This window comes from Dipodomys spectabilis, unplaced genomic scaffold (assembly GCF_019054845.1).
Source record: "Dipodomys spectabilis isolate Male_0828 unplaced genomic scaffold, ASM1905484v1 ptg000173l, whole genome shotgun sequence".
Taxonomy (NCBI): domain Eukaryota; kingdom Metazoa; phylum Chordata; class Mammalia; order Rodentia; family Heteromyidae; genus Dipodomys; species Dipodomys spectabilis.
In genome coordinates, this window is record NW_024870850.1 from 5,358,324 (window position 1) to 5,372,732 (window position 14,409).

The 14,409-nt window shown below is 38.3% G+C and overlaps 1 protein-coding gene across 1 annotated transcript in view; it reads right to left on the bottom strand.

Annotated features, from left to right (window-relative positions):
- Positions 1–6,589, bottom strand: part of LOC122119943 (vomeronasal type-2 receptor 116-like) — a 31,366-nt gene extending 24,777 nt beyond the window's left edge. The window contains exon 1 of the mRNA XM_042693993.1: positions 6,492–6,589. Within this exon, the coding sequence (XP_042549927.1) occupies positions 6,492–6,589 (98 nt within the window). The remainder of the gene's footprint in view (positions 1–6,491) is intronic.
- Positions 6,590–14,409: the final 7,820 nt, after the last annotated feature.

The window sequence follows — 14,409 nt, forward strand, 5'->3', positions numbered from 1 at the left end:
CAAAGCAACAAGAGCCTGGAATGATGTATGCCATGCCATAAAAACAAACAACTATCAACCAAGAATACTGTACCCAGCTAAACTCTCCTTCATAACTGAAGGCCAAATAAAAACCTTCCATAGCAAAGAAAACTTGAAACAATACATCTCCACGAAACCAGCCCTACAAAAGATTCTTAAAGATGTCCTACACATAGAAAAGCAACAAGACCGCAATAAAGGCCAAGAAACTGCACCCAAACTGAGAATCCAAGAACCATAGGAAGAACCCAGTTTTCGCAGCCCCCAAGAAGGTAGATAACATGGCAGGAACTCCCAAATACCTCTCAGTCCTATCTCTTAATGTTAACGGACTGAACTCTCCAATTAAGCGACATAGACTGTCTAGTTGGATTACAAAACAAGACCCTTCTATCTGCTGCCTGCAGGAGTCACATCTTGCCCGTAAAAACAAACACATTTTCAATGTTAAAGGCTGGAACAAAATCTACCAAGCAAACAGACCGCATAAACAGGCGGGAGTTGCAATCCTAATATCAGATAAAATAGACTTCAAATTAAAATTCGTGAGAAGAGATAAAGAAGGTCGCTACATACTAATTAAAGGATCTCTCCTTCAGGAGGGTATTACAATTCTAAATATCTATTCACCAAACAATGGAGCACCCAAATTTATCAAAGAAACACTACTTTCCCTCAAATCCCATATAGATCCAAAGACATTAATTGTTGGGGATTTTAACACACCACTCTCCCCACTAGATAGATCAACTCGGCAAAAACTCAACAGAGAAACCATAGATCTAAACAGCTGCATAGATCAACTAGACTTAACAGACATTTACCAAACATTTCACCCAGCAGCATCAGAATACACGTTTTTCTCAGCAGCACATGGAACGTTTTCTAAAATAGACCACATTTTAGGCCACAAAGCAAACTTGTCTAAATTCAGAAACATTGAAGTTATACCTTGCATTCTCTCTGAACACAAGGGAATAAAATTAGAACTCAACACCAAAAGCCACCAAAGAAAGTCCGGTATCACATGGAGGCTGAACAACACACTACTGAATCATGAATGGGTCATGGAAGAGATTACAAAGGAAATTCAAATGTTCATGCTATTCAACATAAATGAACACACAAAATACCAGCTCCTCTGGGACACTGCAAAGGCAGTACTCAGAGGCAAGTTTATAGCTCTGAGCTCCTACATCAACAAATTGGAGAGATCTGAAACTAACAATTTAATGACACATCTAAACCTCCTTGAAAAAGAGCAGCAAGATAAACCCCAATCCAGTAGACGGAAAGAAATAATCAAAATTAAATCAGAATTAAATGAATTAGAATCCAAAAAAACTATAGAAAGAATCAACAAAACAAAGAGTTGGTTCTTCGAAAAACTTAACAAAATTGACAGACCTTAGCAAATCTTTTCAGAAAAAGAAGAGAACACACCCAAATTAATAAACTCAGAGATGAGAATGGAAACATCACCACGGAAACAATGAAGATTCAGAACATTATAAGGGAATACTTCTCAAAACTTTATGCTAATAAGTTTGAGAACTTGACAGAAATGGACCTCTTCCTAGCAAATATTGACATGCCAAAACTAAACCAAGATGAGTTAAACTATCTTAACAGGCCCATATCAAGCATTGAAATAGAAACAGCAATAAGATACCTCCCAGCTAAGAAAAGTCCAGGACCAGATGGTTTTACAGCAGAATTTTACAAGGCCTTCAAAGCAGAGCTCACACCAATTCTCCTCCAACGCTTCAATGAAATTGAAAGAGAAAGCTCACTATCGAACACATTCTATGAAGCCATCATAACCCTCATCCCAAAACCAGGCAGGGACTCATCAAAGAAAGAGAACTATAGACCCATTTCTTTGATGAACATTGATGCAAAACTTCTCAACAAAATTTTGGCCAACCGACTTCAACAATTCATCCAAAAAATCATACACCACGATCAAACAGGATTCATTTCAGGGATGCAAAGCTGGTTCAATATACGCAAATCAATTAATATTATTCATCACATCAACAGGAGCAAGAATAAGAACCACATGGTTATCTCAATAGATGCAGAAAAAGCATTCGACAAGATCCAACACCCCTTCCTGATGAAGGTTTTGGAAAAATTAGGAATCCATGGAACATTCCTCAATACAATAAAGGCTGTATATGACAAACCTACAGCCAGCATTATACTCAATGGTGAAAAACTAAAGCCATTTCCTCTTAACTCAGGAACAAGTCAAGGATGCCCACTCTCTCCACTTCTCTTCAATCTAGTATTAGAATGCCTAGCTACAGCAATAAGACAACGCAGACATAAAGGGGATCCAAATAGGGAAAGAAGAAATAAAACTCTCCCTCTTTGCAGATGACATGATCTTGTATTTAAAGAATCCCATAGACTCCACTCCCAAATTACTCAAGCTGATTCAAAACTTTGGCAAAGTAGCAGGTTATAAAATTAACCCCCCAAAATCAATGGCTTTTCTGTATGCCAATATGAGAAAAGTGTGGCTGAAATTAGGAAAGCAACTCCATTTGTAATAGCCCCACAAAAAATAAAATACCTAGGAATTAACTTAACTAAAGAAGTGAAGGACCTCTATGATGAAAACTTTAAAATCTTGAAAAAGGAAATCAACACAGAACTTAAAAAATGGCAAAACCTCCCATGCTCCTGGATTGGAAAGATTAACATCGTGAAAATGGCAATACTTCCCAAGGCTATCTACAAATTTAACGCAATACCTATCAAAATTCCACCCTCATTCTTCAAGGAAATAGAAGAGGCAATCCAAAAATTCATATGGAACAATAAAAGACCCCGAATAGCAAAAACGTTTCTCAACGGAAAGAACACTGCTGGAGGAATATCAATACCAAATTTCAAACTCTACTATAAAGCCGTAGTAATCAAAACAGCTTGGTATTGGCATAAGAACAGACCTCAGGACCAATGGAATAGAATTGAAAACCCAGAAATGAACCTACAGACCTATAGCCATCTAATCTTCGATAAGGGAGCTAAAACAATAGAATGGAAGACAGACAGCCTCTTCAGTAAATGGTGCTGGCAAAACTGGTTAACTACATGTAGAAAACTAAAGCCAGATCCTTATATATCACCCTGCACCAGAATCAACACCAAATGGATCAAAGACCTTGAACTCAAAGCAGACACTCTGAAAACATTACAGGATGGAATAGGAGAAACCCTGGGTCTCCTCGGCTCAGGCCGAAATTTTCTGACTAGAGACCCGGAAACACAACAAATCAAAGAAAGGTTGGACAAATGGGATTGTATAAGGTTCTGCAGGGCAAATGACATAGCTAGCAAGATCAATAGAAAGCCCACGGATTGGGAGAAGATCTTTACTAGCCATACAATGGTCAAGGGTCTCATATCTAAAATATACTTGGAACTCAAAAAATTAAACCACCCAACAACAAATCCTCAAAGAAACAACTGCCCAATAAGTAAGTGAGCGAAAGACTTAAAGAGAAGCTTCTCTGAAGAAGAAAGAAGGATGGCCATTAGACACATGAAGAAATGTTCAACATCCCTAGCCATAAAAGAAATGCAAATCAAAACAACATTGAGATATCACCTCACTCCAGTTAGAACAGCAAAAATCAAGAACTCTAACAACAACAGATGCTGGAGGGGATGTGGACAGAAAGGAACCTTACTTCATTGTTGGTGGGAATGTAAACTTGTTCAACCACTTTGGAAAGCAGTATGGAGGTTCCTCAAAAGACTCCACATAGAGCTCCCCAATGACCCAGCAATCCCACTTTTGGGCATTTACCAAAATGATCACAAACAAGGCCACACTAAAGCTACCAGCACAACTATGTTTATTGCAGCGTTATTTACCATAGCTAAGATATGGAACCAACCCAGATGCCCCTCAGTAGATGAATGGATCAAGAAGATGTGGTATATATACACAATGGAATTCTATGCCTCCATCAGAAAGAATGACACTGCCCCATTTGTTAGGAAATGGAAAGGCTTGGAAAAAATTATATTAAGTGAAGTAAGCCAGGCCCAAAGAAACATAGGTCCCATGGTTTCCCTTATTTTCAATATCTAGTATAGGTATGAGTCAAGCGGAAAAAGTCAGAGAATGTGATGTTAGGAAAACGAACCCTCAAATATGTATTTTAATGTTTTTTTTTCTTTCATGCATGTGTTTCTAACGCATTTATAAGATTATTTCTTTGTTGCTTTGTATGTCCCTCCCCCACAGTGTAACCCCCGCTTTCACTATATTTGATGTCAGTATAACATGTGGAGGAGACGGGGACAAACAAGTCGTTTAAGGATTCAGGTGGACCTGTTGCAACAATGAGAAGTACAAAATGTCATGTCAAAACCAGCTTTACAATGTCGGTGGGGGGGGAGGGGGGAATGATTGGGTGGGGGGGAGGAGGAGAGGCTGGGAAGGGAGGTGAAGGGTAAACAAAGGAGGAGGCTGCAATGCTTGGTAAGAAATGTATGCATTTTCCTGCCCATGTAATTGTAACCCCTCTGTACAGTATGTTCTCAAATAAAATAAAATTAAATTAAAAAAAAAAAAAAAGAAATGGACAGCTAAGGATCCTGAGTCAAAGTGAGCTGTCACAGAAAAGTCCATGGCACATTTTATGTGAGGTCAACCAACAAAAAGCTAGAAGTAGAGGTATAGTGGTAGAGTATCAGGTTTGAGATAAAAATACATGCAAGAGTCCAATGTAAGCCAGTTACCAACATCTTATTCCTAGCTACCTAAGAAAAGTGAAAATGAGTAAAATAATTTAGAGACATGAGAGAGAAAAATGATTATAAACGGTTACAAAATGGCTATAAAAGGCCGGGTGTGGTGGCTCATGCCTGTAATCCTAGCTACTCAGGAGGCTAAGATCTGAGGATCATGGTTCAAAGCCAGCCCAAGCAGGGAAGGCTGTGAGACCCTTATCTCCAAAAACCATTCAGAAAACTGGAAGTGGCACTATGGTTCAAGTTGTGGAGCGCTAACCTTGAGCTAAAGAGCTGAGGGACTGTGCCCAGAACCAGAGTTCAAGCCCCATGACCAACAAAAATAAAAAATAAAAAATACATTGTTATAAAATAGTGAGTGAATAAACTCAAAGCATGTGATATACAGTGTGGAACTGCAACATGAACCAGGTACTTGGCACAAGCACCAAAGTATATCAAAATTGGCAAACATCAGCTAACATCAGTGGGAATAGACTTCAGTCAAATCTCTCACCTACTGATGTCTAATTGCACTAAACATATTACTGACATATAAAATGAAGAGATGTATCTTCTATAGTACAGAAGAGAGTAATTCCTATCCTGGGATCTTTGCTCTCAAGTTTGGGCAGCTGCCTCTGGCTATAATTGTCATATCAGCACTCAAAAAGCAGTGCTGATGAGGGAGAAAATGATACTTTCTTTTGCAATAGAAATCAGATAGTTTGCTAGAATTTCTTGAAGTTCTGTTTAGTCAATTTTCTTTTTTGTCTTTTAGTATAACCACTTATTAATGAGATACTGTATTACAGATGAAGCGTCAAGAATATACATGTGCACAAGTAAAGAACTCATCTTGAGCACATAAAATTCCCCCAGAAGGAATCTTTCATAACAGTGAGCTGCCTGGTAACACCTGGGTTGTGGAGCATATCTGACATGAAACAATGCCACAAGACTTAATTTGTAAAAGTAACTGCTTGTGGGCACTAAGATTCTGTATGTATGCAACTCTGTGTGTGTGTGTGTGCATATGCACATGTGTATACTAGTTCTAGGTCATGAAATCACTGCCTGGACACTGTTCTTGTGCTTTTTGGCTCAAGGTTCACACACTGTCACTTAAGCCACAACATCATTTCCAGCATTTAGCAGGTCAATTGGATATAAACTTCTCATAGATTTTCCTGCTTGGGCTGGCTTCATACCTCCATCCTCAGATATCAACCCCATCTGTAGTTAGGATTACAGGCAAGAGCCACCATGAAAAATTTTATCAACATTCTCACAAAATACATGTTACTAAAGAAAAGTTCTCAGACTTCTGTTATAGAGGATAAGGAAATAAAGTGGCAGCCATTTAATACAGAAATCATGCCAGTGACTCAGGATTGTAGTGACATCACTACATTTTCCACAGTGAAAGAAGAAATGGAAGAGATATAGGCATGCTGGAGTAAAGTGAAGAACTTTCAGTCCTGAAAAGGAGAAGCTACATGGTAGGAAATGGAGTCCTCTCCTGCTAACTGGCAGAAAATCTCTCAACAGGACATGAAAGACAAAATAATGGAACTGGGCTGCTTTGGAGGCAATAGTGATAGAAGTCAGTATAGATGAGAAAGTGATCATTAATGCAGGCACCCACAGTTCTCTCACCAGTCGAACATCCTCAGAATAAAACAGTAATGGAAGTAAAATACTGAATTACTTACATCCTGTTGTCTTCTTGCCTGGAAGTATGGCTGTGACTGTGATCTATTCCCAAAGTATAGAGAGGAAAAAACCCAGCAATCATCACATCTCCATCCATGTGCGCTCGTTGCTTCATTGTAGAAAAGCAGCTAGTTCCAGCCAGGGACCTGACAGGGAGGGGAACATGGAGAAGGAGGAGTGTGAAAGCCAAAATGCACATCCCTGAATCCTCTGCCAAGCAGAAAAGCTGACAGGAAGTGAGGCCCAGAGTTTCAGTTATGTATATGTGCATATATGTCTTTTTTTATTGACCAAGATCTACACTATGGTTCACCTCTAATCAAAGCCTCTAGTGAGTCCCTAGAAGTAATGTGTAAGAGTATTCCCAGGGGCTCTGCATTTGTAGCCTTGCCTCAGGAAGAAAAACATGAGCTAGAAAACATGTTTGTAAATTTGCCTTCTTCACTGCAGGTGCTGTGATTTCTTCCAAGACCACAGATAGTGAGGATGCCCCAGAGATGGAATTATCTTGGTTGTAGTTTGTCCTAAGTCTGTGTCAAGAAACTATTTGCACGAAAGTTGTTTGGGATGAGGCAACTGGATTGCATGAAATGATGCCATGTCATGTGAATGGTGAAATGTCCAGAAAAGTCTATGCCTCTGAATTGTCACCTAAAATTATGAGGGCATTGTACTTAGAGGTTGGATTCACACATACCATATACAGGCAAACATGCTCTCTTTGCAAATGATATCTCATAGCTTCAATGTCATAAAGATGCCAGCAGAAGGCTTTATACTAACCTAAACTGCTGAAGAAAGACACCCCTGTACTTAACTGTCTGACACAGCCTCTAAAGATGTCTTAAGAAAATTCAACATAAGGCATCAAAGATTTCTGTCAAACTTGAAAACCAGTCAGATGTAGTAGAAAGAATTACAGAAGAAAATAGAACAGGAAGCACATCCCATTTCAATGGATGACCACGAATATTGTAGAAATGCCCGATTCAAAAAGAAACTCACAGATTCATTTCCCTTCAAAATTCTAATGTTGACCTTCACAAAATAAAAAATAATTTCTTAAAATTTGTGTGGAGGGGCTGGGAAGGTGGCTCAGTGGTAGAGCGCTAGCCTTGAGCTGAAGAGCTGAGGGACAGCGCCCAGGCCCAGAGTTCAGGCCCCACGAATGGACCCAAAAACAAAAAAAAGTGTGTGGATTCTCACAATAAAAGAACAAAACCATGAGGAAAAAGCACAATGCTGGAAATATGGGAAACCTAATTTCAAAGTGTACTGCACAACCACTGAAACAAAGTCACATTGACACTGGTATTAAGAACATCTGGAAACCAGTAAACATAATAGATGATCCAGAACAATCCCACATAGCTTCAGTCAAATGATGTTTGACAACATGGCCAATTACATATAGTGGACACAATATTGCTCTGCAACAAATTTTGTTTGTCAAATTGCATTGCCACTTGTAGCAGGCTGGAAATAGTTCCCTGTCATTCCATTAATGTCTTCAACTTAAGAGCTTCAAATATGAAACTATCAGTTAGATATATAATGGAAACACTTGAAGCAACAGAAACTGGTAATGATTTTCTAAGTTGTACTGCAATAGCTTAAGAAAGGAGAGAAAACCTTAATGAATACTTCCTAGTCTGTGGCTCAGGTTTAGATTCTGGCTTCCCTATCCAGCACACTAAAGAACTGATCCAGGCCAGGAGGCTCATCATTGTAGTGCAAGGTGCTCATATGGCTAAGATTGGGATCACAGTTCACAGACACAGTTCACAGGCACAATTTTCACGAGACCCTCTTAATCAAAAGCTGGATATGATGCTACATGCTTTATATTCAAGCTATTTTTGTGAGTGTTCTGAGAAGGATGGCTGAGATCAGGAGGATTGTGATCCCAAGCCAGTCCAGGCTAAATACAGTATCCTCAGATTCTGTGTAAATAAAAGAAACTGAATATTGACTCATATGCCTGTCATTCCAGCTGTCGCAGCAAGCATCAATAGAAAAACTATAGCCCAGGCATGGGCATATAGCAAAAGCAAGATAATATCACAAAAACACTCAATGCAAAGAAGGGCTGGAGATATGGCTCATACTACAGTACCTGCCTATTACAGAGCTCAAGAAAGCATTGACAAGTGGGTGCATGTCAGAATGAAAGAATCCACACAGTCCACAAAAAAGCTAAAGGACTCACTCAGGCACTGAGTTCAAGCCCTAGTACTGGAAGAAAAATGATTTTAAAAAATGAATGGTAGGGCTGGGAAAATGGCTCAGTAGTAGAGTGCTTGCCTTGCATGCCTGAGGCCTTGGGTTCGATTCCTTAGTACCACATAAGCAAAAAGAAAAAAGCTGGAGTGGTGCTGTGGCTCAAGTGGTAGAGCACTAGCCTTGAGCTGAAGAGCTGAGGGACAGCACCCAGGCCCAGAGTTCAGGCCCCATGACTGGCCCATAAAAAAAAAATGAATGGTAGGAATGAAATACAGTCCATGTCTTATGGTGGAGGGAGACGGTCAATGGGAATATAACAGCTTCCACATAACCAACATATAATATACATTTATAAATATGTGATAATAAGTACTATAGGAATCATTTTCAGAAGGGATGGGTTTAATGGATGTTATTTGTGTCTAAAAAGAGTACATTATATACATACATGGAAACATCAAAACAATTAAAAAACTTTAATTTTTTATTTTTATTTTTTAAATTTAAATTTTCTTTAAGTCATTGTCCAGTGGAGTTGCCTTTTACAAAGCAATTTACAAATTCAATATATAACTAGATCAATGTCACCCCTTTCTACGTTTCACTCATTCCTCCACTATTCACCTTTTCCATCTTTTCAATTTGAAGTATATATATATATATATATATATATATATATATATATATATATATTGGATGTGTGACTTCATTCTCCTGTTCTCCTCTTCATTTGTCCACTTCTTTCCCCAATGATCCTATCCCTTAGGATTGCTTGTTTCCTGGTGTTTTATTTTGCAGAAAGTTGACTTTGCCTTTGAAGGAAATTACATTATTTGAATTCCCCAATGAATCTACTGTATTGAATACACTGGCATACCACCCAAGCTTTTACTTTATAAACTAATTCTAGCTTCCATGCCTAAAAGAAAACATTCATCCACTGTTTCTCTGGGCCTGACTTACTTCACTAAGTATGCATTTTTTCCCCAGTTTTTCCATCTCATTACAAATGGTACCTATTCAATCTTATGAATGAACAACAATGGAGAATTTTTCTTCTTATGTCTTCTACTTTTGGGAAAAACCAATATTTTACTTTGTAGATCTCTTTCACTTCCTTGGTTACATTTATTCCATGATATTTAAGATACTATGTATTAGAATTAGATGGGTTCCTTATCTTCTCAGTCTGGTGATTGTTGGTGTATTATTGACTACTTTGGTGAAATGGTGTAACATATATTTGTGATTATTTGTCACAGTTTTCAGTCCATTGCTTAGGAGTGATGTATTTAACCTAGTAGGTGGCTTTTGAGAGGTTTCACTCTAGAATTGAGTCTATTAAGCACTCATTTTCCAGAATAGGAGCTCAATGCAATCTTCAATGAAACTACTAGGGGTCTGAGCTCAAAATACCCCAGCCTCACATAATTCTTACCAAGCCTGTGCCTTTTCCTTCACCCAAGTCAACCATCAATTCACAGTTTATTCTGCTCTTTCCCATTGTTTCCCTCCTTGGAAGCTGCTGAGCTGTGGTTTCACTCACATCTAAAAGGAAAGCTTAGAGATGTAGCTGGTTCCAATTTCCTGCTGAGCTGAGGCCTTTCACCCTGGTTTTTATGTAGGTGTGTTCATTGTTTCTCTGCTAAGGTAAAGTCTTTCCATGTGTTTGTGCTCAAGGTTGTTCATACCTGAATTCCAGTGTATGCAACAACTGGATGGTCACTCTATTTACCCTACCTGAAATTCAGGACATTGATTGAATCCAAGCTACTTGGTTTTGTGCCTCATTTTCTTAGCCCTTCTGCTTAAAGTTGTGTGTGAGACTAGAAGATTCCCACAATGAAGATGGAAACATAACATCACTCCATCCCAATCCTGATATTTCTCTTCCACTCTGTGTCTTTGGAGGTTTTTGTTTTGTATTTATTGTACTTTGTTGCCATTCCTGGACACTCAGTGCCTGAACACTGTTTTTTAAAATTTGAAATTTCCCAATTTGAGTCAAGTGCTATTTGTAGCTCTTTTGTTAGTTAATTGTAGATAAGTTGCTCAATGTCTTTCCTGTCCAGGCTGGCTTTGAACTGAATTGCTCAGATCTCAGATAGGTAAAATAGCTAGTGAATAGCTAGTATTACAGACATAAATCACCAACACACACCTTGCTGTGTGGAATTTTGTGATAAGTTTTCACTTCATAGATATGCAAACAAATGGACTTCCATGGTTAGTTAAGATTCCATCACAGCTGTGATTATAGGCAAGCACTACTGTTGTGACTAACATCCACATAGGACTTCCCTGGAACTCTCATTTCCTCAATCTCCACCTCTTACAGAGCTGGGATGACAGACATCTGCCACCCCACCCAGGTAAGTCATCCCAGAAAATTTTTTCCCTAGCCTGGTTTCAGAGAAGAATCTTCTTAATCTCAACTAGGGTTATCAGAGTTTCCCATTGTTTTTTTTCTTAGTATTGATTTTTATATTCCTGCAAAAATGCACTGTAATTTTCCATGGAATATCATTGAAAGAATAGTAGCTTTGGGGAATATAGACACTTTCACAATTTTAATTCTGCCAAAATCTTAACACAGGATGTGTTTTCATTTTCTCATACAATGTCTCATATTATGGCTTCCTTTTCATTGTAGAGGTCTTTATAAATTTTTTCTTAGGTTGAGAGTCCTAGGTATTCATTTTGGGAAGACACCATTTGAGGGTGTACATGAAATTTAGTCCTAATTGACAAAAGAGATGTTATTTTTCCAACTCTAAGTAGATTGATTTTTACTCCTCAAATGATTATGAAGAGAAACACGTAAAGAATTCTTGATCAGACAAGAAATGAAATTGTGTGTATATCTCTTAAATATGTAAATCTGTAAACATAATATAGAGCCCAATAAATCAATCTATATGAAACAATAAGTAAAGCTTGCCAAACCAAAGCTTTGAAATGGGGCAAATAAAATTTTTCCTATTTGAACAGATTGTAAGTAGTTATGATATAACAAAAAATCATATTTAAAATTTTAAATTCTTGGGATCAAATTAATGCAGAGTGATTAATCAACCCAAAAATTAAAAAAAATCCAGGCAAGAAGGGCCTTACTATTATGCATGACAGACTTTAATTATAAGAGAAAGTTAAAAAAAAAATCTCATAAAATGTAATCTTAACTCAAAGTGTATTTTTGTAGCATATACAAGTCATGTGAGAGGGAAGAGGAAGACAAAGGAGAACATGGAGAAAGACAAAGAGAGAGACTGCGACAGAGAGAAAGGTCCCACAAAAGAGACTCAGGATAATTTCAAAAGGTGAATATGTGAGTGGCAATATACAAGCATTGAGCAAAACATTCTCTAAACACAACATTAAAAGATGTAAATTTTTGAAATGGAAAATATTAATGAAATGGGTGTGAGGGCTCTGCAACATGGTGGTATGCAGATAGACAGAAAATATACTGAAAAATTTAGAAAAGTTACTGAGAGAGACGAGTGAAAAAACATGAAGAAGTGATAATAGAATTAATTGCAGATTGAAAAGGATGAACCAAAAATATAGCAGCAAAACTCTAGTTTAAATTGTAATCACCATCACTTGTGACTACCACTGCTAGGAAAATGCATACTAGATCCTTAGTCTTTGAAGTATACATTCCATAATATAAACTATGACAAGAGATAATTGCTGTAGATTTAGATCAGACCTTCTGTATACTAATCAAACCTATTTGCTTAATCTTGAGTGCTTAATTCTCATACTGGCTTATATCCTTGAAGCCATGCAGAGAATTTCTATTTGGCATTAAAAAGATGAGATAACACTTTGGGGCAAAAATGCAGCCTTGGAGCCCTGCACCAGAGGCCAAGATGGAGAAAACCTCCACACCCACCATGACCTGCCCCTTGGCACTGTGACAGACAGGCAGGATGGTGAATCATATACTGCAGAACACCAGCATGCTGAAGGTCAGGAACTTGGCTTCATTGAAGGTACCAAGCAGGTTCCTGGCCAGAAAAGCCACAGTGAAGCTGGCCAGGGCCAGGGAGCCCAGGTATCCCAGGACACAGTAGAAGGTAGTGAGGGAGCCCTTGTTACACAGGATGATGACGTGGCCATGTTCAGAGTGTGCATCCGTGTCCACAAAAGTAGGAGAGGTTCCCAGCCAGACTCCACAGAGAGTCACCTGAATGAGGGTGCAGATGGGGATGATGAAGTTAATTGCCCCTGATTCCAGCAGCCACCTTATTTTTCTCCCTGTGGAAGTGGCCTTGAAGGCCAGAACCACAGACACTTTTTTGGCCAGCACTGTGGAAACAGCCACAGTGAACACAACCTCAAATGTGATCTGCTGCAGGATGCAGGTGGCTGTGTTGGAAAGGCTAAGAAAGAGCAAGAAACAGAGGAAACAGAAGATGAGGGAGATGAGCAAGATGTAACTGAGAGACTTGTTGTTGGCCTTGAAAATGGCAGTGTCTTGGTACTTCACAAACAGCCCAAGAACAGCAGCAGTTAGCATAGAGAAGCAAAGAGCCTTACAGGCCAGAGCCATGCCCAATGGATCTTCATAAGTTTAGGAAACTTGCTATTCTCAGGTGGCACTGAGTCCTCTTTGTGTTGGCATACTGATGATCTGAACATTTCACACATTGCTCCATATCTGGTGAGACATGTATTTTACCATTATTGTTTTTTTTTTTTTTGTTTTTCTTTTTTGTTTTGCCAATCCTGGGGCTTGAACACAGGGCTGAGTGCTATCCCTGAGCTTCTTTTGCTCAAGGTAGGTGCTCTACTACTTGACCCACAGTGCCACTTCCAGGTTTTTCTGTGTATGTGGTGCTGAGGAATCGAACCCGGGGCATCATGCATGTGAGGGAAGCACTCTGCCACTGAGCCACCTTCCCAGCCCCCATTATTGGGTTTTATAAACCTCGTTTTCTTCAAAGAATTTAGGAAATTTTTCACTTAGGTGAAATCTTCAGATGTCAGCATTTATTGTCTTAAAAATGTTTTTGTATTTTTCCCTAAGCCATAACTGCCTCCCATTTTTATCTTCGTCTTTATTCATACTTTTTTACTTGTCAAGGTGATGTACAGAGGGGTTACATAAGTAAGTTAATAAGTACATCTCTTTTCAAACATGTTACCCCTTCCCTCATTTTTTTCCTATTTTTCCTCCTTCCAAGACTCCCCCCACAAGTTGTACAGATCATGTCCAACATATTGTGTATTTTACTGTTGGATTGTTTCCCCTGCTTGACCTTTGTTTCAATTTGTTGTTTCCATTTTCTTCCCTAATTCAGATAATTATATATATATATACTTGTATGTATGTATACATATATGTATATACATGTATATATATATATATATATATATATATATTTCTAGGTTCCAAAAGCACATATAGTGACAAAAAGGGGATATACCATAGAGAGAAGTATGTACAAAAGATACTGAAACATATAGTACATTAAAAACAACAACTAAAATGAAAAATCTCTTGTGTCCATGTCTTGGAGTTCATTTTGCCTAGCATAATCTTATATGGTCATATGTATATAGCTATTGAGCTTTTTTGTTCAGCTGCTAAGATTATCCTAGACATATACAATTTATTGCAAATTAGGCAAACTATGGAGCCTATGTTTCTTTGGGCCTGGCTTACTTCACTTAATATAATTT